Here is a 25,448-nt window from a genome sequence, read left to right on the forward strand (position 1 = left end):
TAAAAGATCATATTTAATACTAAATTACACCTTTGAATTATTTATAGAACAATTGTGTACAAAAAGTGTGTTGTTTTTTATTGTTATTATTATCGAGTCTTGTTAAACCAAAACCCCTACAGTCTGCAGTTAATGCCGCCCGTGACAGTAATGGTCTCTCCGGTGATGTATGAGGCATCGTCTGAACACAAGAAAGCAATCACACCTCCGATATCCTCTGGTTTTCCCAACCTACGAGCAAATTGTACACGTCACCATTTTAATATGCAATATCATAATCATTCATTATTTGTAAAGTTTTACAGTCTGTGACACTAATCTCACACTTCTTGTGAAATTTATTATACAGTAATCCACCCCTTTACCGCGGTTCAAATCTCGCGCCCATGGTTTATTGCGGAATTGCATTTGCCACATAACTAATTTGCCTCAGCCTCTTTTTTGAGGTCATAGGACACTTCAACCAATAAACGAGCAATGGTAATGGTATACTGTATAGTACATGTCCTCACTATAAATGTGATAGTGTACTGTTTTTCTACCAATTTACACAGAATTAATCTCGCTATATTCTTGCAAATGTTTTCTGTGTGTGTTTAAAGTGTGTGGGAGGATGATTTACAACTTTAACAATAATAATAAAAAAAAATATTTTGGGGTGGTGTCTGTTTATCGGTAAACAGGGGATTACTGTGTTTAAAAATTAAGCAGAAAGCCAAGCACATGTGCATTATGTCTTGTTTTTTTTTATTGCCACATGCTGTATAGTGACCTCAGCAGTATAAAACTGTTATTTTGGCAAAATTCTGATACCTTTTAATGCTCAGCATCTTTAGAAACTCGGAGGCCACTTCCTCACTCTGCCACAGCTGCAACAACATGGAGAGTTTAGCAAAGGCAAATGCGTGCTTTCTAATGTTTGAGATAAGTCAGGAAGAGAGGATCAAAGAAATTATTTTGTGGTATAAAAGTAGGAAAGGAAGCTTTAATATATAACTGCTCACAGCTGAACTGAAGCGTGTTTTAATGACTCCTGGAGCTACGCAGTTGACCCTGATGTTAGTCTGAGCGAGTTCAGGAGCAAGAGCTCGCGTTAGGCCCAACAGTGCTGTCTTACTCACGCTGTACGGACCCAGACCCTAATGCACAGGCAACAAAGTGGACTCAAAAAACACGATTCAGGCTGAAAATGAAATATGGTCATTTTACCAATTTAATGTCGCATCAATTTACATATAGCTCTCACCGGTATTGGCTGGTAGCCTGCTACAGAAGACACAAACACCACGGAGCCTCCTCTGAAAAGAAGAACGCTGAGTAATATTGCTTTCAGAACTAGATTTACTGAAACAACTCGAAGGATTTATTTTTTTATTCCCTCACCCTCTTTTCTCCATGTGAGGCACCACTAGTTTGGTCAGAAGAAAAGAAGACTTCACATTCACATCTAATATCTGAGGATCGAGATCACAAGATGCAAGTTAGTAATATATGCAGGTTTATGCTTCAGATCAACCATCGGAGGAGCAGCAGGTCTTTAGAATATGTAGAACATCCTGCCATGTTTTACAGGCAAATTTAAATGGGTTCCCTGTTTCCAATTGAAGTTTAATTAACCTTCTATTGTAAACAAATCATGAGAAGAAAGAGTACAATCGCAAATGACCACTAGTTACATCTGTGGTGAGCTGAAAAGCATCTCAGAATGCACAACAATCTAAACCTTGTGCTTGTCTTGACTTGACTTGTACAGATTCTATACCTCTCAGCCAAATTGACTACAATAACAATTTCATGAAGTCACGAATCACTTTTTTGTTTTTCATTCTGATTTCTAGTGTGTGCTTGACCGGTTTCTGCCTGATACATGGCACTGCTGCTACATGAATAGTCGGATGTAAGAACAGATGTTCCTATTTATTAGGTGATATAATAAAGGTGTATTATAATGTACATGTACATTACAGCACAGTGATGTTAGGTGCTGGGGTCAGAGCACAGGGTCAGCCATGTACAGCACTCAGGGTTAAGGGTCTTGGGTGAAGGGCTTGAAATCCGACCTTCCGATCAGTAACCCAGAGTCTTAACCACTGAGCTACCGCCTCCTTCAGGGTATATTCATAGAAAATCTATAAGATCTCTAAACCTCACCTTAGTCCAGACCGCATCTGTGGATTCTAAAATGTTTCCAAAGAATGGGTTCACGGCTGCATTAGAGACCAGTATGTCAATACCACCACACTGCTCCACAGTCTGCAAGGAAAACACCTGATAAATATCAGCTCCAAAAATAAGTTCCAGAGTGTCGTCGTTCCATGTTTAACACACTCACCATGTTAATCAGTTTTTCTCTGTCCTCTTTGTTTCCCACATTACAAATAGTGCCAGTGACTTGGATGTTTTCACCGCGTAACTGCGACACTGCATTGTCCACGTTGGCCTGTCGACGACTGCTCACTACAACATGAGCGCCGCTTCTCCCCAACGCCTGTGCAGCTGCCAGGCCAATCCTGGAAATGTCACCAGTGCATAGTTATTATCGACAGTGAATTATTAGCGTCTATAGTCTGCCTAGCCATGACTACCACTTATGTTGCTGAATCCAAATTCAGGTTTAGTGCGACAGGACAAAATTACAGTGTGCTCCAACATGATATTATCTGTGGGTGCAGTGACTATGGCAACATCAGTATGTTTACCCATCGGTGGAAGCAGTAACTATGGCAACTTTTCCACTAAGACTGCTGTACGACATCATTCTTCTACCAGCGACGGGATGAAGAAAGCACTTGGTCACAGCCCTCAACATTACCTATGAACAGTGACAAAAATTTTAGTGTTTTGTGCTATCGAAATACAGTTTCTTTTTCTTTATTTTTTTTAATCAAAATTGGTCATTGAAAATGCCCGGATCAAATTTCTAAACATTTAATGAGATGCTGACGGAATACAAAATGTTTCACGACCTTTCAAAATGTCTAGACACTATCATATTATTCGATTTTACTACCCCGGAAGTGTGTTGTTCTGGTGTATACGGAGGGCATTAAACACTGATTGGTGTCTTTATGACACAGTTGATTTACAGACAACAGCTTATTTTTGTGTGTTTATTATTATCCGGTACTTTCACAGTATTGGGCGCTTTTAGATGAGGATGGACAGTTTCTTAACCCAAGAGCTGACAATGAACTGAAAAAAAAGCTGTACCTGAATACAAAACCCACACTGAACTATCAATTTCCCAAATAACAGCATTCAAACTGAAAGCGTAGTGTTGCTGGGATGTTGTTCAGAGTAAAAGATGTAATTGTATACCTACAACCTTATAATTACATGATGAATCATTTAATGACCATTGAGAGCAGTACATAATAAAAGATTTGTTGTGGAATTGTGTACAATGGTTTCACTGGCATTTGAGGCTGATTATGATCTTCATGCAGTGCACAGTAAGTTAGACAGTGATCGACATTGTTTAGTGACTGGTGGATCATCCGGGTTACTGTAGATCTGCAAACACACTACAAATAAGTTACACAACTCACTGTATGGTTCTGTAAGAATACATTATTGCAGGTCAATCAGGACATTTTAGGTGTTTACTGCAACAATAAATAGCTTGTCGTTCGCTGTTTATTCAAACACTTCATTGTTTAACTAACAATACAATATTGTGTAAACAGTTTTAGACAGAAAATCGTATATTACCTCTATGGCAGCAGGGTCAAAGTTTTCTCACCAGTATTTGATCTGCTAGGTTTATTTAGCAGGAGGGCTCGATTCTAAATAGTAGCGTCTTTTGTATTTAGTGCACGTGAGCGTGCCGTTATTCTCTAACGTGTCCTTGTACACTTGTAAAAGGAGTTAGGGTGTATTTGGTATTCGTCCTAGTGCTTTCTATTGGGCGGCCATGTTTGCGGAAGAAATTGTGACTACAACTGGATCTGATTGGGTGCGCGTCACTTTAGAAGGTATTTAATAAATTTTAAATAAAAAACAATCGTAGACTTTTATGTTCAATATTTCTATTCATATCTATATTCAATATTATTTATATTCTAACAGAAAAAAATTGTTTATGTTCTTTCCAAACACATTTCCTTAATTAAAGAAACAAACACTAGCCTTGTATGCCTCTGGTAAAATAAAAAAAAAACCGTAAAAATATTGATTATAAAATATTTTTTGTGTTGTGTAATTTTAGATCTACACATTATTTTTTTTTTTTTTTTTTTTTTAAATATAATATTTTTAACTATGACTTCTGTCCATATATCAACCATGTATATTATTCTAATGTACAGTATAGGTTGATTGTGCATTTGTAGTCTTCTTCTTCTTCTTCTTCCTCTTCTTCTTTCGGCTCTCTTCCATTAGGGGTCGCCACAGCGGATCATTTGTCTCCATACCCTCCTGTCCTCTACATCTGCCTCTTTTAAACCAACTACCTGCATGTCTTCCCTCACCACATCCATAAACCTCCTCCTTGGTCTTCCTCTTTTCCTCCTTCCTGGTGGCTCCATCCTCAGCATTCTCCTACCAGTATAACTCATGTCCCTTCTCTGCACATGTCCAAACCACCTCAATCTCGCCTCCTTCACCTTGTCTCCAAAACGTCCTACATGCACTGTCCCTCTAATAAACTCATTTCTAATCTTGTCCATCCTCGTCACTCCCAACGAAAACCTCAACATCTTCAGCTCTGCTACCTCCAGCTCCACCTCCTGTCTTTTAATCAATGCCACTGTCTCTAAACCATACAACATCGCAGGTCGCACCACAGTCCTATATGAGAGGGGAATTGTATTTTCCGGATTTATTTTTTTACTTGTAAATAAATAAATAAATAAAAATTTTAATTAATTCCCGAAACAGTTTAGGTTAGGTCTAATAAATTACTGGTGATAAATAACCAAACATTTGTCTAGATTATTGGCAAAAAATAAAAAAAAATCTGATCAAGTCAAATGAAAGGGAATCAGTAAATTTGAAGTGTTAAATTAACATAAAGCACACAAGATAAAAAATATATATTTGTTGACCCTTTGCACCAATATACAACAAACATACAAATGCAATGCAACAAACAATCAAATTTTAAGGAGCTGATGAATGAGTAAAATGAGAGAGAGAGAAGGTTGTATGGTGTAGAGATGGTGAAGCCATCGGAGACTCCTGTCTGACCTTGACCGTCAACCTGTCCATCACCACTGCAAACAGGAAAGGGCTCAGAGCCGATCCTTGATGCAGTCCAACCTCCACCTTGAACCAGTTTGTCGTTCCTACTGCACACTTTACTGCTGTCGCACTGTCCTCATACATGTCCTGCACCACCCTCACATACTTCTCTGACACACCTGACTTCCTCATACAATACCACAACTTCTCTTTTGCCACCCTTTCGTACGCTTTCTCTAAATCCACAAACACACAATGCAACCCCTTCTGACCTTCTCTATACTTCTCCATCAACATTCTCAAAGCAAATAATGCGTCTGTGGTGCTCTTCCTCGGCATAAAACCATACTGTTGCTCACATATGGTCACCTCTTCTCTCAGCCTGGCTTCCACTACTCTTTTGCATAACTTCATGGTGTGACTGATCAACTTTATTCCCCTGTAGTTACTGCAGGTCTGCACATCTCCCTTATTCTTAAAGATACCAGCACACTCCTTCTCCATTCCTCAGGCATCTTCTCACCTTACAAAATCCTGTTAAACAATCTTGTTAAAAACTCAACTGCCATCTCTCCTAAACATCTCCATGCTTCTACTGGTATGTCATCTGGTCACCAGTAATTTATTAGACCTAACCTAAACTGTTTCGGGAATTAATAAAAAAAATTATTTATTTATTTATTTTTTACAAGTAAAAAAATAAATCCGGAAAATACATTTCCCCTCTCGTCCACTGGAGAGCGCTGCTGCAAACAGAGCGCGACAAAGTTGACGAAAAATATTATAATCACATATAACACTACATCATACTTTACATTTGTTTTAGCTTTTGGCATTTTTTTAGTATTTTGGTTTAACAATTACCTGAAAATGAAACTTATCTGTCAAACAAAAACAAATGAACATTTCAAAATTTAAATCTAATTATATTAGTCGTGAATCGAGCTGCATTAGGGTTGCCAAATTAGAGCATACTCACCCCGCAAAATGACGGAATTATTAATAAATAAACTAATCACTATATTTATAAATACGCAGGCAGGTTTGAATCAACTACATCCAATGTACGTATGCATGATTATGTACAAATGTTTAAACCTTTCACAGGTTACGTGTCTCAAAGGAACAGTAGTATATTTTCAGGATGTGAATGGAGGTATGTCTCAATCTGGCAACCCCGTACCGAGATAACTTTTGATCGTCCTCATTTCTTTTTTATCGATTTGTATTATTATTATTATTATTATTATTATTATTATTATTATTATTATTATTATTAAGTATAGTGTGTAACACAGTGTAGCATTTTCACACAAAGCTAATTTCATAAACGGGGAGTTATGCTGGTAAGAAGCAGTAACTCCCCTGACACGTGAGCAGCTGAGCTTCAACTGCTTCATCTGATTTGATCCAGCATTAAAAAACTCACAACCTTTAAAAGTCCAATTCTTTAACCACTAATCTACCCTACTCATAGTTATAGCTATTCAAACTTAAAATGTAATATAATAGCATAAATAATCATAACAATAATAACAATTTGTGATTTCTAGCAGTGTAACAAACATACCCCCCCCCCCCTCATTTCTATTCAAATGAAGATCTTTAACTTGAATGGATTGTTGAATCATTTAAATAAGAATTGTGTTCAATCTAAATCCCTGTCCAGAATATCTTTCACTTCAACTTCATCTGTTTTTCTAGACATGCTTGGTAGTTCCTCAGACAACAACCCTGAGGCTGAAGAAGAGGGTAGGAAATGATCTATTATAAATCATAACTGTTGTATCAGTAAAAATGTATATTTAATTAATTATATCTGTTGTTTGATTATGCCTAGCTGGCAACCAGCAAAATGACACATCTGCACAGGCTGCAACAACACACAATACAGAACGTAAAAGCTTTAATAAAATTATACAATTGAGTATATTTTCAGTAAACAGGTTTCACATTTAATATACTGTCTATGCTCTGTGTTTTCTGATTTCAACAGCTGTAGACAATGTCACTCTGTCGAGAAGGACTCTGAACATTTCAGCTACGATCATCGCCATCATTATTCTCGGTCTCTTTGGTGGAGTTGTTATCACTGGTGAGAGAAGATAAATTTTTTTCAGGATGTTTGTATGATAGATTTCATTGAACAAATTTAAACAATTTAAACAACAAGCTTCGGATGTGAAAATCTGATCAGGATTATTTTAGTATGTTTTTTTTTGTTTTTTGCATTTTAGATGATTTCACATTGCTTTGATTAACAACACTAAATGAACTGCAACACTTTCTCACTTTGACAGCTTATAGATTAAGGGAAGTGAGTGAGCAGCTTTACTCAGGTAAATGCTATTCTCCAATAATACTGATTGATGAACTTCCATAATGGTGTCTAATCACTTAAAGTGTCTCTAAAAATCTTTATTAAATAATTATACAGGTTTGCACTAAAGAAGCTTTACAGTTTTGTAAATCTGTTTCGTATACGACTTGGGTAATGACAGTAGTTACAAAGTCTACAAACCCTGTTAAAGTGCAAGTTTTTGATTTAATAGTCTATCAACACGTTTGATTTATTCTACTTTTATGGAAAATGCTGTAGATCTGACAAAATCAGTTTAATTTAATTTAGTAATATTTGTTATCACAGTGGTGGACGAATCACACAAACCATGTACTTGAGTTAAAGTATAGATACAGAAGGTAAAATATTACTCCAGTAAAAGTACAAAAGTATTTGCCTTTAAATGTACTTAAGTATCCAAAGTACTATGATTTATTACGGCTATAATCATTTTTCATATATCATTTTTGTCATGAGATTTTTACTTAATCAACTCAGTTCATGTGAACAGACTCTAATGTTACTCTTAGCACACCAGTCTCTACATAAAGTGATATTAATGAGTCAAACTTTAATTTGATATCTAATTAAAATAATCATGCGTCCCAATAAAAGAATTGTGCGAATAAGGTCACGGGTGCTGTAGCAAGATCGAGTCAGGAGTTTCTTCCAGCATTTATTCCTTTCTAAATATTCTGCTTGCTGTTAAACTGACGCTAAACTGTATGTTTAGGCTAATTAGATACCACCAAGTGGCAATCACAAGTTCAAAACCCGGATTGCTGACTTGCTGTGTGTTTGACCAGTTAAGTTTTTATCCACTCATATTATTTGACTTTAAAACGTAGTGAAGTTAAAGTCTCCCCAAATGAAAATACTTAAAAAAAATACTTTTTTAGTACTTTAGCACAATACTTCAGTACAAATATAAAAATGTTTAATATAGTGCATTTAACAATGGACATTGTCACTAAACAGCTTTAAAGAAATATATCAAATCAGGATATTAATTTAAAATATATTCATAATGAGAAAAAGGCAGAAGCAACAGTGGTAAGGACAAGCTCCCTAAGACAACACGAGCAATAAACCTTTTTGATCAACCAGACTCAAAAAAAGACTCCAATCTGGTTGATGTTTTATAGTAAATTATAAATATCTTCTTTAACTACCTTCTACCTTCTATAACTGTGTATTATATGGTCAAAATGCAGCTGTGTCACCAGAACATTAACAATTCTTTCTTTCTTTCTTTCTTTCTTTCTTTCTTTCTTTCTTTCTTTCTTTCTTTCTTTCTTTCTTTCTTTCTTTCTTTCTTTCTTTCTTTCTTTCTTTCTTTCTTCTCTCTCTCTCTCTCTCTCTCTCTCTCTCTCTCTCTCCTTCAGGAGTATCAGAGGTTTCTAAGGAGTTTCTAAGCTTGTCAAGTGAGTCCCGAATTTGCATTGTTGTAATAATCATTGGCATTTCAGCCACGTGAATATGCATGAGTGTAGTTCTTGTCTGACATGTCCAGAATAATGTTTTACCCTGTTTGTATTCCCACCAGGGAAAGAAGGCATTGTTCCAGAGGAAGGTGAGAAACATGTTTCCTTACACTTGCCTGCTCTGTCTTCAAATTCTTAAATGCTTAACTTAAATTGGTGCCGCTGCCAGTTTAATTATAGATTAGTTTTAATTTGTCTTTTTTTTTTTTCCAAAACCTTTTCGGTGTCAAGTTCTATTGAGGTGTAATGATTCTCTCTGCTTGTTTACAGTGTGGAGTTGGATTGTAGCAGCTAAAGGTACAGTAACATAAATTGTATAAATTGTACTGCCATGTCAATGAACGACACATTTGTGACGTATCTTCAGCTGAAATGCAGCTGTGCAGATTCATAGCATTATTGTGGCTCACACTGTTTCTGTAACATATGCATGCTGGATATCAGACAGAATAAACACACTCAGTCAGCCACCTATATGTTATTGTAATATCCAATAGATTTCCTGTAATTGTTTAATTTCCTGTAAAACACACAACCCAGTGTCAAGCAGCCTAACAACTAGTTGGGTGTATTTCTAATGAATGCTTCTCATTGTTGATGGAATATTTTTTTTTTTTTCTGCTATTTGTCAACAGCTGATATGACTCTTAACCCTCATTCGGCTCACTACCTCCTCAAAGTGAGCAATAATGGTAAAAGTCTCTACCAAGCGTCCTTTAGCAGTCCTCACCGTGTCCCGACGGACGAGACATACCTGGTGTGTATCTGTGTTTCGTCCAAGAACCTGTTGAACACCAGGTCTTATTATGAGCTGAAGGTGACGCAGAGTGTGCCGTGGACTCTGGGCCTGCGCGTGGAGTCTTTCGATGCAGATAGCACCCCTGATACACATCCTGCTGGTGGCATTTGGACCATCGCCTCAACAGGGGGTAAAATAATAATCAACGATAATAAAGTCACTCCGACACAACACGTCACTCCGGCTAGACTTGGTCTGTATTTGGACTACGCAAGAGGTCAAGTGTCCTTCTACGATTCAGTGGTTAAACGTCACCTACACACTTATCTTACCACCTTTAAAGAAAAACTTCGTTTCTATGCATCTGTTCAAGTTCAGATGCAGGAAACCCAAGAGTGGCTCTTTACATTTGTTTGAGTAGGTCAGTTTAATGAGCTATTAATGTGCCTTCATTTAAAGTCAAAGCAGCATTATTGCTTTTAATGTGTTTTCAACCTCATTTTGAACTTCTATTATTGGAAATAGCCCCAAAAAAATCTGTACATCAACCTGCAAAATACAACTCATAATCTATTAACGCGTAAAGGGCAGGAAATGATCAGTCTCTCTCTCTCTTTATGAGTGATTGTTTCCCTTGTGAAAAGTGACTATGATATGCCTCCCTGTTTGTATAAATATTGTAGGATGTTTTGAAGTTAGTGTGTATTATATCCTTTAAACAATATAAAAAGTTTGTGGGCACAGGCACATTCAACAATCATATCGTCTCATCTGTTCTGTTCTGAAAATATAATTGAAGATGAGATTTCAAATACTGTAAGAGGTTTAATTAATACTCCTACGCCGAAACAGGCGAGCAGCTGGGAGTAAACTGGGAAGTTCACATTGTTCCTTTTTATTCTAAAGAACTTAATGTGTTTTTTGAATGTTCAGTGCAGAACATTTGCAATAAAAAATATATTGTACTTTAATCCATCCCAGTTCCTGAGACCACACACTGCACAAATCTGTTTTTTTTTTCTTCCTGTCTCATTCAGTTAATGAGGTCATTATCATTCGCTGAGTCGGGTGAATCAGAGCAAGGAGAACATACAGCAGTGGACAAAAACTACTGATCTAATGTGTGCACATATGAGATAATGGACTGTTGATCTGTTGAAAAAAGTAAACATTTAGCAGTGGTGGTCCTTACGTGCCACATGAGTATAGCATGTGTATAGGGAACATATTTAGCTTTCTTTATTTTCAAAGCACTGTAATATTTGTTAAAATAATGAGAACATGTGGAGAAAATCAGACCAGAAAACCACTGCTCTAACACTTTTAACACTTCATCAGCTTGTGTATTACTGTAGTAAAATACTACTGCAATGCAGTCTGTCTAATTGTAACTAAAATGTGATTCATTGCTCTTTAGAAAAGCTAGTTGGAACTTTTCTGAAAATGCATTAATTTGGTTTGAAAAACAAAAACTCCCATTATTGACTGGCTAATAGCCAGGCAGACCCACAACTTCAAACCTGTCACAGTTTTGAATCATAGAACATTTGTTCCCTTCAAGAGTGATAAATACACATGTCCTCCCCCAACACACTCCCAATGTGTGTCTCTGCACTGACTTAATCAGTAATGCAGCTATTTTACCTCTTTTGCTTTTTATAAAAATAAAAAGGCTGTTATCATGGTGAGAACTACAAAAACTGTAAGATAGTACTGTCCTTCTGGGGACATATGGTCCTTAACAAGATATAAAAACCTACCCCTCTTCCCCTTTCTCCATTCCACACAACCACACACACACACACACACACACACACACACACACACACACACACACACACACACACACACACACACACACCACTTGCCAAAATTAAATTCAGTGTAACAGGTGTAGTCTGAGCTGAGGAAGCAAATCTAAGAGGACCAAAAGGTCTGTGTGCTCTATTCTTCACATACTATTCATTTTCAGTTTATGTAGAAGACTTTATTTTAGTTGAAGGCTTCATGAAGCAACTCATAAACGAACAAGAGTGGCAGTTATAACGCTGTATATAATACAATTATTTGTAACAAAAAAATTAAATACAAAAATAATAATAATTACTTCTTAGATTATGAAGTGTGAAACTACTGTATTGTATATATGATTAATTCACAGTGGTATTTGAGTTGCTGTTTTTTTTCTCCCGCAGTTGTCCAGCAGGGGGCAGAGCGCCTGGGGCTTCATTATTGTAAAGGGGGGAGCTCTAAACCTGTGTGTGTGTGTGTAATCCCAAACCCGAGTGGCCCGTGCAGAAGGCCGGGGGTAGGGCCGAGCAAATGGAGCAAGGCAAATGAAGCACGAAAAAACAGCGAAGAATCCAAAAAAAATCTACAGCGCGGTTTTCCAGGAGCGTCTTTTCCGCCTCGTCTTGCTTTTCCGTGATGTCTTGCTCGGCGGAGTGACGGTAAGACGTCGTTTATCCACGTATATATATTTTTCTATTCATTTATTTATTTAAAACGGATTTATTTCATGCCGATTTTCACTTAAGCTCCTTTGTTGAAAAACGAGTCCAGTTTTTCCTCTTTGCTCTTCCCAGACATCCATAATGGAAATCTGGGAATCGCATAATCTTCACTGAAAAAAACACATTTCAGCTGTACGTGGACGTCCTTTTGTTGTGAACGTGAGATGGTAGCGTTAGTAGTCTCTCTCTCTCTCTCTCTCTCTCTCTCTTTCTCTCTCTCTTTCTTTCTCTCTCTTTAATGGGGTTTATTGAGCTGGAAACGAAACGTGGTCGTTCAAAAAGCCAAAAAATCCACTAAATATTCATCACGTGCCTCCTATCTGTCTCAAACACTCTCCTGAATCGTAATGACACATGGGGCAGGTAACAAATGTAACTATAGTATAAAAAAGGTAAATGTATCAAAACCAAAATGGTGTTTAATTCACTATTATGCATCACAGGAACCGAATGAACCCATTTCCCATTTTATTATCCTGTGAACAAACTGTTTATTACTATCTTATTGACACCTAATAGGAGCTCATTAAATGTTTCGAGGCTGTAAATGCTGTGATTATGAGCACTTGACTACCACTTTTTTTTGTTGCACTGCTCATGAAATAGTTTCCTTGAAATAAAATATGAAAACATTTGTACATTTTGAATCTTCAGGTACAGATGAGGAGATGACGTTATGGAAGGCGATGTGACACAGCGAGGAAGACGACCTGCAGCGTGCGATCGACCCTCGTTGATGCTAAGAAACGTTTGTTTCTGATCAAACGCCGGTCTACGCCACATCTGGGTCAACACCTGGCTCGGATAGATGTACACATGGGTCACACACTACATAAGTAACGAGGAAATTTTTATTTAAAAACAAAAAACATTCGATCAGAACCGACGAACACCCGGGCCGAGCTTGGACGCAGACATCGGTTGCAGTCATGTCCCTCTCTGTAAGTGTGTGTCTTTTTTTTTTTATCGAAAGCCTATAAAAGACTGACATGCAAACTTTGGTATTTAACATTCACCACTGTTAAATCCACTGCTGTTGGGACCAATCGTTTGAAATCCCTCAGGGAAATGGGAGGAGAAGCGATCGGGGCTCAGCTTGTCTCATTCCCCCCCGAGGGAGAGAGAGAGAGACAGAGAAAGACAGAGAAAATGAGAGAGGTAAAGCCTGAGCGGAAGACAAAAGGACCCCTAAAACCAGGGGACAGATGTGGAACCCCCTCCCCCTCTCATTATCATCTGCTCCCTTTCTTTGGCTCTCATTTATTTATTGACTTTATTGTGCTTTAATAAAGGCGGCCAGTAAAGTCACACTTACCATATGTGTAGGGTTAGTAACCAGTTGTCAGTCAGTAGAGACAATGCTCATCTCTACCAAGTAGAACGATGACTCCTTTTGCGTGAGACTTTTCCGAATAGCCCCGATGCTGCACGTGTAATGGACACACACCTGGATTATTCGAATGCCAATTGGACAGATGTGAGGCCTCCTTAGAAAATGAGATTTAACATTACCCATCATCTCTTATTCAAAACTTGCTCAGGTTTATTAAACTGCTGCGAGAAAAAGAAATCATTTTTGTTTCTCATTTAAAAGAATCAGGCTGTTCGACTTGTACACACTTCTTATTGAGGTGATGCTACTTTCTGTATTGAGAGAAAAGCCGATGTAACCGTTGGTTTTAGAGACTTTTCTGACCTCCGTCAGTCTTTTCGCAGCTTCTGCCACTTTCTGTTTGTCAAGCAAGAAAAAAAAAACAAAAAAACAAGGTCATTTTATCTCATGGGTAGTTGTTTGTGTGATCTGCTTAACCGATGCAAACTGGAGAGTTATTCTGTGTAATTGGTCTTTATGTTTGGCTTGGCTTGCTGTTTGCCTGCTTGGTTTAATCCTGTTCTGCCAGTAATACTTGTGTAAGTCAAACCAGAGTAATATTCACTCGAGGTGGATCTCTGCAGAGTGACCCTGGAGAAATTGATTTAGGTCTTTAAATCTGAACTCAGTGGATTCTCTTAGCCAGATTGTGATATGAATGGCATTTCTGGTATGCTGGTGTGGTGTGATACGGCTGACTGTCCCCTCTATATGCACTGAATACCCACATGTAAAACGTGGTCTATTCCGCATTTCAATATTTAACGATTAAAACGCAAAGAAACCGTTTTTTTTTTTTTTTTTTTTTTTGACACGTTTGAATTTTTTTGCTCTTTCCCTTCTTTTTTACATGAATTGAAGTATTTTATCTCTTTAATTATTTCCAATAATCGCTTCTATTTCCATTAAGCCAAGCGGCTAGTCCTCTTACTGTAGCAATGTCAATCTAAATTTGAATTCTTATTTCATTCTGTATCTTTTCAACTTAATTTTTTTTATCCTTTTCTTTTTTTTTCTCAGACAGTGCTAGCAAATACTCTGTATAATAAACTTCTTATTTTTCCATGCCGAGATTGGGCCTTGATCTGTTTTCCCCTTTGACTATCTCTATCACTCTTATCTGTCTCTCTAAGCTATGACTGTCATGCTAATCTAAATCTCTCTTTCTTTTGTGATTTCTCTCTTTTTTCATTTTCATTTCTTACTAGACGGTGCTAGCTAAAGCGTTGTACGACAATGCAGCCGAGAGTCCGGAAGAGCTGGCTTTCCGGAAAGGTGACATCTTAATGGTGCTTGAGCAGGAGCAAGACGGATTGCCAGGCTGGTGGCTTTGCTCTCTACACGGACGCCAAGGCATCGCCCCAGCTAATCGTTTACGGCTGCTCCATACAGCACCGGAAGCTCGTCGTGCTCCCAGTGTGGACTCGGTTTATCTTTCTCCTGTCCATCAGGGACATGTTAACGGCCACCGCTTAGAAGATGGCGACGGAGTGTATCTCTCTCCTCCGAGTCTGGCTGAAGGGGTGTACCAGAGTCCTGGAGGGGCTTCGGGACCCAGCAGTCGCCCACGCTCCCACTCCAGTTCTGGTGCCAGGCCACGGCCTGAATGGGCAGATATTGGTGTTGAAGGACGTCCACGCTCACCTTCTCTCAGAGGACGGGCAGGAGAAGTGGGTTCATTGTATCAGACTCCTGCCACAATTGCACCACTAGGGGCACAGTACAGATCTCAGGGTGCTCCTGAGTCAGTGTACCTGTCACCCAGTGCTGTGCCCAGATCTTCAGCCGATTCAGGTGGCGAGGCTGCATATCTAAACGCGAGAGACTCGAGCATCCCAGGTCACTCAGATGCCTGCTATTTGGTTCCTCGGCCAACTGTGGCAACTTTACCCGGTGAGGATTTTTATCAAACTCCTGTGAACACTACTCCAGTTATAGGGCTTCAAGATGGTGTAATCAGCCAAGCTAAAGCCAGTCAGGAAGTTCCAGGAATGTACCAAAGTCCAACAACGCCAGGGACAGCGATGACAAGGACTCCACAAGCCGAGCGCAAACTATCTGCTGGATCTGTGGTGGTATCGACTGCCTCAGGACAGAACGTAAACACACCCCCTACAAGCAGGTCAGCTACCAGACCGCAGGGTCAGTGTGCCACTCCCCCGGTAGGTCGTGGAAAAACATCACAAGCTTCCGTGAAGGGATCTCCTCTGTTTGTCCGAACTGGGAAAACAGGTCTGCCAGGGTCTCCTAACTTTGGCCGGAAGCCTCCTCCACCAGCACCGCCAGTTAGGAGTGTGACTCGGAAGGATTTACCTCAGGGTCAGGCAGCATCACCGGTCCCAAAACCAACTATGCAGACACCCACAGAGAGTGTGACAGACGAAAAACAAAGACAGAAGTGTAAAGAGGGCGAGAAGAGAAAGGACCTGCAGATGATGCAGAAAGAGTGCATAGATTCTGATGATGGAATCCATGGTGACCAGGTAAAAACAAAGATGAATGTAGATAACCACATTTACCGTAAAACTACACTTTTATGTTTATACAGGTGGAGTTGTTTGTACTTGAAGTTAACAATGAACCTGGGCCTTGGCACGGTTGGTTGATATTTTTGAAACAGAATCACCATGTTGCACTTTTTAAATTAGAAATTTGAGTTTGGTTATGATTATATGGGTGAACTTGCAAATTTTGCAAAACATGACAATGTAACAAGATGCCGTGTTGTTATTTTTTGTATTCGGAAAGCAAAATGGTGGAACTGCTAAACAAAAAATATTTAGCTGCTAGTTAGCTAATGCTACCAATGTATTGTCAGCATCAAATCTGAGCAGTCTATAATTACTTGATTTTTTGGGAAATACAGTGGAACCTCGGACCTGGAATTTTCGTCCCTTCCAACCCAGTAAAAACCCAAAGAACACTATACGAAATCGATTTAAATGAGTAAATAACACTATTTCACTCCTTAACACTTAAAAATAACACTTAATTATTAGACTATTTTAACAATACTTTATGAAAATTAACAGCAATTACAATGCTTAATTAAAAAAAATAAAGTACAGGTACAGTAAAGTATGCAGTACAGTTTACAGTATACAGTATACAGAAGTACAGTATAATAATACATAATAAAAATAGTTTTAAAGCATTTTTTAGACAATTTTAATGAGATAAACCTTGATTAGAAATGTTAAAACTAGCGTTTTGAGCAGCTCGCGGTTGCTCACGAGCCGATCTGAATGAGAGTCGCCGGTCAGAATGAAAGTCGCGAGCATGCGAGGTCACGAGCGCTGAGGCCGCGAGCTCCGAGGTTCCACTGTATAGTGAATCTTGTGTGACTGTGTGCTTACGGTTTGATCTAAAGTTTAAATGACCAGAGTTGATTTGTGTGTTTACTTTGTTTGGCCGAATGAGTTGCCAGTTTTTACGCTTTAGCTCTTACATGTGATGGTTTTGTAATAGATTTGTCCTTTCTACAGGTGTATGATACGCCTCCTACAAACAGATGGCAGCAGCCAGTTTCCTCAGTATCTGTTGAAGAGAGCGAGAGCATCTATAACACCCCCCGTGCCGTCCCCTTACACACAGAGCAGGGTTTGGAGGTAAAAGAGCAACATGAAAAACGCTTTATGCAACCGGTTTTTTTATTTTTCAGCATGTCATTGTTCCTACAATCACTTCTCAATGGCAGTTTCATCTCTCTCACAAAAAAAAACTAATTCCTTCGTTTAAGGGCCACACCTGTTTTTCACTGCTGTGAGCTAAATCCTTCAGTCTGTGGCCTTCCTCTCGCTCAGCTGGTCACACCCGTCTGTCTTAGGACGACTAGCTGGTGTGACACTTTCTTTTAACGATAACAGTTACCACAGATACGCTTGTGGAGTTACCCCCTTTTTATCCACCTCTAACAGATGTATAATTATATCTATAAATATGTAATTACTGCTTACAGGGGTTTAATGACACACTTAATCCAGAGATTTTGCTTTTTTTCTCCCCCTTTAATAAGGCAGTGGAAAGTACAGCTTCCACGTCCGTGCTCTGATTCTAGGCCAACATTAAGCCACAAGAGCGCTCAACAAGGCCACTGAGAGCCTTGCAGGGAAAGGATAAAGAGCCAGCTCTCTGTTAAGAAATCACAATAGTGAAGAAATGGAGCACAGTTTACCCTTTATACACAGCACCCAGTGTTGGAAAGATGGAGAGAGTTCAGCTCTAAAAAGTGACTTGTCTTGTGAACAAGACTATTGTCTGTTTTAAATTCAGCTGTAGCTGCTATTGACAGATGCCTATGGGGGTCTAAAAAGAACATCTCTGTAGTCCATGTGAATAACATCCTCTTTCTCTCTCTCTCTCTCTCTCTCTCTCTCTCTTTCTATCTCTTTTTTTCTCTCACTCCTTCTTCCTTCTTTTCTGCGTGTCAGATTTACGACGTTCCCACCCATGCCTTGAATCCTCTCTCAGACCTCCAACAGCAGACCTACAATGTCCCGGCAACACTTCCCCTGAGCGAAGACATAGAAGAAGACGTGTACAGCGTTCCAAGTCTTCCAGGTCTGCCTTTAGACTCTGGTGAAATGCCTGGATCAGTGGGTGAAGCCAGAGGAAACGCTGAGGTTTTCTCCATCCCTAACTCTGGAAAGTCAGAATTAGTGTCTGAGGATGTCTCTGAAGTAGACGGTGGCATTTACGACATGCCCGCTCTCTCCTTGGACGTTCCCGCGTGCCGTCTTTCCGCATCCAGCACAGGGTCAGGTGACATCCAGTGGAAAAGCTCACTCTCTTCTCTCGTCCAAACAGCTCTGAGCTCAGTCTCGGTCGCCGGCACACCTTCCCGGGACCTGGCCGCATCGCTGGCTGAGATCTTGTCTGTTTGGAAAGCGGGACATTCTGGCGAAGGCCCGCCTTCTCTTCAACAGGCATGGTCTCGCCTCGCAGACCTCCTTCCTGCCCTCTCGGTGTGCGGTTCTTCCCCTCCAGCGGACGGTCTGCTCACGATGGTCCGCCGAGCTCTTGAAGACACCGCCACCTTTTTGCAGAGTCAAACAAGACCCCGTCTGCCCTCTCAAGAGTCTCTCTCAAGGAGGCCTCTCCCTGCTTTGCCGGTTGCCGAGGTAAAACCCATGGCAGGGGGAATGGGATCTCGCAAGGGCAGTTGGATCCAGGAGCGCCCGCTCCCCCCTCCTCCTGTTCCCGCGTTTCCGTTACCCCCAGCACCAGTATCTCTTCCCCTTGCTGGAGAGATGAGTGACGACGAGCAAGGGAATGAGTATGCAGGGATCGGGCTAACACCTCCCCCTCCATTGTACCCTGCAGGAGACAGTGTAGGATACGTCAAGCTGCAGGTCAGTATATGGCTTTATTGCATCACTCTCATGTCACATTCATGAATGCTGTGTCATTATAGCTTCAACTATTTTCTCAACCACTTATATCGTACCTGGTCTCCACCCTGAATAAGGATAGATGTTGTGTCATGATTTCACAATATCATGGTATTAATCTACCACATCCTTTTATCCATAGCAAAACAAACCGACAGAATCCAAATGCCTAATTGTTCTTCTTTCTTAAAATATTTATTTTTGCTGTAATCATTAATGCAATGTCTTCCTATTTGATTGCACCGGCAACTGTTTATTTAGTTTATTTATTTCGTTATATGTGCAGAGAAACCGAGCTTGCTGCGGTATGAGTTGCAGGAGTTCAGAGGGGTTGTGAAACTTTTCAGGAGTTGCAGCTGGAAAAACACAAAAACCACTGGAGTGAGGAACATGAAAATAAACAGGCAAACAGTGATAGATGGAAATGCATTGCATGTGTTTTTGGACAAAATTATCAGTGGTGTGGTAGCTTATTGTTATTCGACCTGGAGGTCATGTGAAGGTCATTTGTTTAAATCCCAGCCACACCATGTTGCCCCTTTTGGGCCCCTGAGCAACAGATAAAAAAATGTAAGTCACTCTGGATAAGGGAATGTAAATGAATGTAAGTCAGCAGTGAGGAAACTATAAAGTCAGACTTCTTGGATAAGTGTGACTCCACAATATATCTGAAACTGACTACAATTAACTGGTTCACTGAAATCTGCCTTTTTTAGTCTTCTGTTCTCAAAGAATTTATGCAACCCATACAATTTTCGATAAAACGTGTGCTGGTGATTTGGTTGTCAAACTGTGTGATTTCTATAAATGTATAGCTCCTAAGATAAACTTCGAACTGCTTAGGTGGAGTTCTGTGTCCATTTCCTATAATGTAAAAGCATCTGTGAAAGCAGGGGAAATGATTTGAGAATGCGGGATGGTGACATCATTTCCCATATGACATTTGTGTGAGGCAATACTGTTTTAGAGTTTTAAGTCCAGATTTATCTTTTGCAGTGTTTTCCGTTGGACTTGACTGTTACTGGAATGTCTTACCATTTGAAAGCCATTTTAGATAGACAGCACTTTTTTTTTTCCCCCCAACTCGAAATGGCAGTTGTCTGATTCGAGTCAGTGATGACACATGACGAAGCTGTAAGGATTGCATTTCACCAAGCAATGACCTTCGCTATTTCTAGCTCCATCTATATGATAGCTGTTCCGTACTCACAGTGCACTGATAAAAATGCTTTTAACATTTAGTTCAGGAACTTGCAGTACGGAAATAATGACTAAATGCGGGTTTATGAAGTTGTTAGCGTTTCACACTATGGGTTGAAGAAGGTTTTTTGCATGTTCCTTCCCATAAATGTTGTTTATGTTAATAATAACTAGGAAAAAAAAGATATAGTGAGGAATCCAAAATGTGTATTACAGTCTTCTGAATTCTACGATTGATGATTGGTGTTAACGAGACGTACATTTTGCTAACCAGGGAATAGAACAGCTCTGTTGTCATGCTTTGTTAACTAAGATTTGATTGTGTGTCCTAATTCAGGGAAAGCCTGAGCCACCCCCTGACTCTCAGGTTGAAACTTCGCAAGTCATCTCTACAAATGATACCAGAGTGAGCAAATACACACACATCCATAGTGGAACATTTGTGTTTGCAGAACTCAGTTCTGATGTCAATGATTTACAATGACTCGCTCTTAGTTTTCATTAATTCTCTCAGTTTTTTCTAAATTGTTCTGACAAATTAGAAAAGATTCCCTGAAGATTAATGATCTTACACATAATTATAATTAGCCATTCAATCGCCTGCATTTGTAATGTCACTTTAATCATTCAATTAAAAATTTCAAATCGGCACATATGCCATCAGTGAACGTGACCGCTATTAATCATAAACGTCATGTTTACACACTTCTTACAATTATACTTCAACAAATGATGGTGGAATGTGCCAATTATAGTTCCCTCAGCTGGTCGTGATTAGGTGATTATATAGTAATTGCTCCCTTTTTTTATGTAGTTGAGTCCCTCTCCTCCTCTCCCCGTCTCTTTGTCTCTTGAGGACTCGGAGCTTCTCTCCTTCTACTCATCCCAAAGCCTGTCTCATCTCTCCTGCCTGGCCGATGCTATCGACTCACTGTTCAGCAGCGTCCAGGGGAACCAGCCGCCGCGGATCTTTGTTTCCAGAGGAAAGAGTCTCATTGTGACGGCACACAAGCTTGTTTTTATCGGAGATACGCTCGCTCGACTCCTCAGCTCCACTGACCTCAGGGCAAAGGTGAGCCTGCATGTAGAGATACGGTGCGCCGTAATGCCAGAAGCGTTGAATGAACGAATAACCGTTGTAAAAACATTAAGTATCTGCTGCTGACTTGTAGTTTGGTTCTGAATAGTCATTGTGATAACTATTACTGCAAGGTGGGGCAGATTTACTTGATGGATTACGGCCAAAGCATGACTGACTTTAACCATCTGTGAATAGTTCTGTGTGTGTGTGTGTGTGTGTGTGTGTGTGTGTGTGTGTGCATGTGTCCACAAAAATTCAGTACGAAGCTCAATGCTTTTCTTACACGAGTGGTTCAGCCAATAATAAACCTTGAACTATTTTTCTTCCTCCAGTTCTAAACAGTCAGCAAATTTGCTTCTATGGTTTAGTGTTGTTTTTTTAATTTTTTTTTAAACATGAGCTTATTCAGTGATTTTAGGGATTTTTAAACTGTGTATGTGAAAGACTTTACTGACTGGTGATCAGTCTTGTTCGAGGCATGTGTGGTTCTCCAGCCAATTCGTTTCAACAACTCTGAAGTGGTGGCTATAATTTGGTGGTCTGTAAGTGCAAAACAGATTAACAAACCAAAAAGAAGTGCTACAGCGAATAAGAAACCGCAGCAACAAACACATGTCGAATTTTTAAAACACATGAACATGCACTCAAAATGGACAAAAAGTACTTATTGGTTATATTTTTATTTACTTATCGAATATCGCATTCTCATTGAGAAAGCATTTTGCCCAAGCATTTTAAGATGTGTATAATATTTTGCAGGCCACTGTACTATGAGCTTACATGCAAACCTCAAACACCACCCATGTCATGGGGGGTCTACAAAACAACTCTCACGCCCTGTCCACTGTGTCTCCAGGTCACCACCTCCAGTGGACGTCTCTGTCAAGCCCTGAAGTCTGTTGTCGTTGCCACCAAAGATGCAGCTCAGAATTACCCATCCGTCCAAGCTACACAGGAAATGGTGGACAGAGTGGCTGAGCTATCCCAGCATGCCGCTGGGTTCTCTGGGCTCCTTCAGCGACTAGCAGAAATATCTTGATGTTTTCTGTCTTTTTTTTTTTCATGACAATGCCTTTTTTCATGACAATGCCTTATTTGTAGTGTATTTTTCTTACATTTTTTTGTGTTTGTAGGCAAAAAGGTATCATGATTGTGTCATCACACCGGTACTCAGTGATTTAATGGTGAAGTGTTGAACTGTGCCTCGAGATGGTTTATATACGATTGTGTGTGTGTGTGTGTGTGTGTGTGTGTGTGTGTGTGTGTGTGTGTGTGTGTGTGTGTGTGTGTGTAAGTGGGACTGTACCGGTTTGTGATTTGTTTATCTTTATTTGTGCCTAGCACACGTCTGTGTGTCTTAACTTATTGGTGGGTATTTGTTTTGGTGTGAGGACACGCGTTGCACGTTTCGTCGTGGTTTCTTTTTTTTTGTATTGGTTCGGTTTACGGCAACTGCTGGGATGGTAACTCTTGTTTACGTCAGGTGCAGTTATTTTCCTGTTCATGTGTACAAAACAAAAGGCTACTGGGTATTTTTTTTTTTTTTTTTTTACGTAGCCTTCTTTTCACCTCCCTTTGCCCTTAAATCTCATGTGACACATTTGCTTTTTATAAGCAATTCATATTTAGTATCGGCTTCAATGTGTGTTTGTGCAGAAATTCAAAAAGGTTTTTATTTCTGAGGGAATTGGTTGGGCCACCTGAAGCAGGGATCTTTTTTTTTTTTTTTTTCTTTTTTTCCTGCGATCATTTGTAATTTTGTCTTTTCCCACGATGGTGAATATGTGTGAAACCTGTCAAGCAGGTTTCACTCCTTCTTTTCTGTCTATTTCTCACAGCCGTCCGTTTCTCTCTTTTTTTTGTCCCCATTTTTTCTCGCGTCACCGCCGGTTCTGCATGTACAGACAAAAGCATGACCATGGGAATGCAGTTCTGGGAAAATACTCTCCACTATATTAATCAATAAACCATCATTTAAAAATAAACAAAAACAAAAAAAACAGAAGCAGATATACTCTATGTGGAAAGTTGTAATCTTTTCGCACTTCAACTGGAATCCAGACAATATATAATCAATCAGCTTTTAGTAAGAATCGCTGGAAATACTGTATAATAATGTAGGCAGGAACAATTCATGAGTATGGGCTGTTCTTAACTTTCTGTGGTGCATCCACAAGTCCAGACACGAGCCTGTTGCCTGTCTGTCCTGCGTCCTCATGGTTACACTTTCCGGTATACAGAGTCAAGACACAACACTGGGACATCGTTACGAATATTCCATATGTTTCATTGTCTTAATCCTCGTCTTTAAGATGCGCTTTTCCCAGCAACGTGATTGAAAACGCCCTGTATATTGTTTCATCACCTTTTCAGTGTTCGCTTTAAGGTCATGTACAGACATGTCGGATGAGTCGAAAGATGCCAACAAACTTCTTATTGCCATTACATTTATTGCCATATTATTCTAGAATAATGCAGCTTTAGGCATATGAATAAATGCAATATTAATATTTCTACACACGATTATAACGGCTCGAAGAAACTTGCGGTCAATTTCCAGGTCAAAAAACAGGACGGCAAAGCGAAGAGCAGAAATCAATAGCGATTTACTTAAAAAGTTCATTTCCTTTGACCTCTGTACAGGCACAGGAGTTCTGTCATGTCCAGATGGCAATGTATAACCCAATTGAAAAAATGAAAATCACATGTTATATTTAAAACAAATTATTTTGTTTACACCTGCCTACAAATGTAAACATAGTGTTTAAAAAAAAGTTCAGATCTCATCTCAAACAGGGATGTTTTGCTCCTTTCACCCAGCAAGTGCATATTTGGATTTGTTTCTGGTTATAAAATGCTGCATTTGGCTATGAGGTGATGGTTGAAGCTGTGTAAATGTTGCCCTACTGGCTTCACTCAACAAACAGCAATGTGAATTAAGTGGATTAATTCAGTTCTTTCTGGATATGTTTTGAACACAAATAAGTTTGTGTGGTACGAGTACATATTTATAACAAACTTGGTGCACTGTGTGATGAGTAAATTGTGATGTTACAAATGTGGAAAAGGTCTAGCAAGGGAAAATGGCGGAAAGTTGACAAGTGATTGCTACAGGGAGCATTGTAAAGCAAGGGTATTTGAAAACACACAAAGGCGTACAAAGCTCAGCTTTATTTCTTTCGCCACATTCTACCCTGCCTTACACCGCCACCAAGTGGACCAGTTCAGTATTACACTCATAGTTGGCATTTTCTAGTTTGATTACACTCTTCTACAGCTCTTTTCACTAATCTCAGATTCAGAGGCTTCTATGACAATTTTTGAATACTCACTGTTCAACTGTTAAAAGTAAGTTGTGTTGTGCTTTGTTGGTTTTACTGAAATCATTTTACTCGTATTTATTGTTTTTATTTTAGTAAATGTATGCATGATTCCCCCCCTCCCATAAAATATATATGCACATGTTACCAGGGATTTCTCCATGCAACAAGTCAAAACGTTACTTTAATGTAATGTGGAGATGTTTTTCCTTCCTTTTTGTACCAGAATGTATTTTTTACACTCATTTCCTTATCATTGTTTTACAACTTTCTGGGTGCTTATTGGAGCTCGACCTACTCCGGTACTTGTCATTAATGCAATTTAATTTCAAATACAGTTTTTTTTGTTAAAATGAATTTGTCTAGAAGTATTTATTGCTCTGCGCTTGGCTTTTTGTGAATAATTGTGAGTGATTTGATATGTATTATAGGAATGATAAAGGTGTTATTTTGATATCCTATAGGTATACAAGGAATTATATCCTATAGATATTATAGAAATTATATCCTATAGGTATAATAGGGATGATATGATGTGTTTAATATTTGATCGCCTGATATAGACCCGAAAAAATATCACATGAAGGATTCATTAATAATTTTCATTATGTATACATTTTAAACTAAATATAAAATAAGACATTTATTTTCGACAGATTGCTGTTTAACATGCGATTTTATTCGGTTTCTAAATAATAATAATTTGTAAAACGATTAAACGGAAGAGACGAACGCACAGGACGCACTCGGCCGCGCTGTTCTGCTGTTTGCGCGCCGTTCGGCTCTTTTCGGAAACGTCCGTCGGCGTGACGTCAGCACGTTACCAG

At 39.2% G+C, this 25,448-nt stretch overlaps 3 protein-coding genes across 4 annotated transcripts; 2 read left to right on the forward strand and 1 right to left on the reverse strand.

The window, feature by feature from the left end:
* Nucleotides 1–70: 70 nt before the first annotated feature.
* Nucleotides 71–3,924, reverse strand: dhrs4 (dehydrogenase/reductase (SDR family) member 4). The gene is made up of 9 exons (XM_083541548.1): nucleotides 3,712–3,924; nucleotides 2,700–2,812; nucleotides 2,333–2,510; nucleotides 2,152–2,253; nucleotides 1,384–1,454; nucleotides 1,247–1,298; nucleotides 1,005–1,139; nucleotides 814–869; nucleotides 71–231 (listed from the first exon to the last, which is right to left on the reverse strand). The coding sequence occupies exons 2-9, from the start codon at nucleotides 2,807–2,809 to the stop codon at nucleotides 117–119; spliced, it is 819 nt and encodes a 272-aa protein (XP_083397674.1). The 5' UTR covers nucleotides 2,810–2,812; nucleotides 3,712–3,924; the 3' UTR covers nucleotides 71–116.
* LOC310726196 (butyrophilin-like protein 9) lies at nucleotides 3,852–11,059 on the forward strand. Its single transcript, XM_083541545.1, has 9 exons — nucleotides 3,852–3,974; nucleotides 6,886–6,933; nucleotides 7,022–7,078; nucleotides 7,178–7,276; nucleotides 7,482–7,520; nucleotides 8,908–8,946; nucleotides 9,069–9,095; nucleotides 9,277–9,303; nucleotides 9,642–11,059. Exons 1-9 carry the CDS (start codon nucleotides 3,914–3,916, stop codon nucleotides 10,160–10,162), a joined length of 918 nt encoding a protein of 305 aa, XP_083397671.1. The 5' UTR covers nucleotides 3,852–3,913; the 3' UTR covers nucleotides 10,163–11,059.
* A 591-nt stretch (nucleotides 11,060–11,650) lies between these two features.
* Nucleotides 11,651–24,978, forward strand: efs (embryonal Fyn-associated substrate). 2 transcript variants are annotated; one of them, XM_083541440.1, is made up of 9 exons: nucleotides 11,651–11,678; nucleotides 11,941–12,195; nucleotides 12,913–13,199; nucleotides 14,839–16,113; nucleotides 17,116–17,238; nucleotides 18,061–18,981; nucleotides 20,558–20,626; nucleotides 21,077–21,292; nucleotides 22,158–24,978. In XM_083541440.1, the coding sequence occupies exons 3-9, from the start codon at nucleotides 13,188–13,190 to the stop codon at nucleotides 22,338–22,340; spliced, it is 2,799 nt and encodes a 932-aa protein (XP_083397566.1). In that variant the 5' UTR covers nucleotides 11,651–11,678; nucleotides 11,941–12,195; nucleotides 12,913–13,187; the 3' UTR covers nucleotides 22,341–24,978. The 2 variants fall into 2 exon arrangements, with proteins under 2 accessions (XP_083397566.1, XP_083397565.1); XM_083541439.1 differs by lacking the exon at nucleotides 11,651–11,678 and having other exon boundaries at nucleotides 11,986–12,195; nucleotides 21,035–21,292.
* Nucleotides 24,979–25,448: the final 470 nt, after the last annotated feature.

Source organism: Silurus aristotelis (assembly GCF_946808225.1).
Source record: "Silurus aristotelis genome assembly, chromosome: 5".
NCBI classification, from domain to species: domain Eukaryota; kingdom Metazoa; phylum Chordata; class Actinopteri; order Siluriformes; family Siluridae; genus Silurus; species Silurus aristotelis.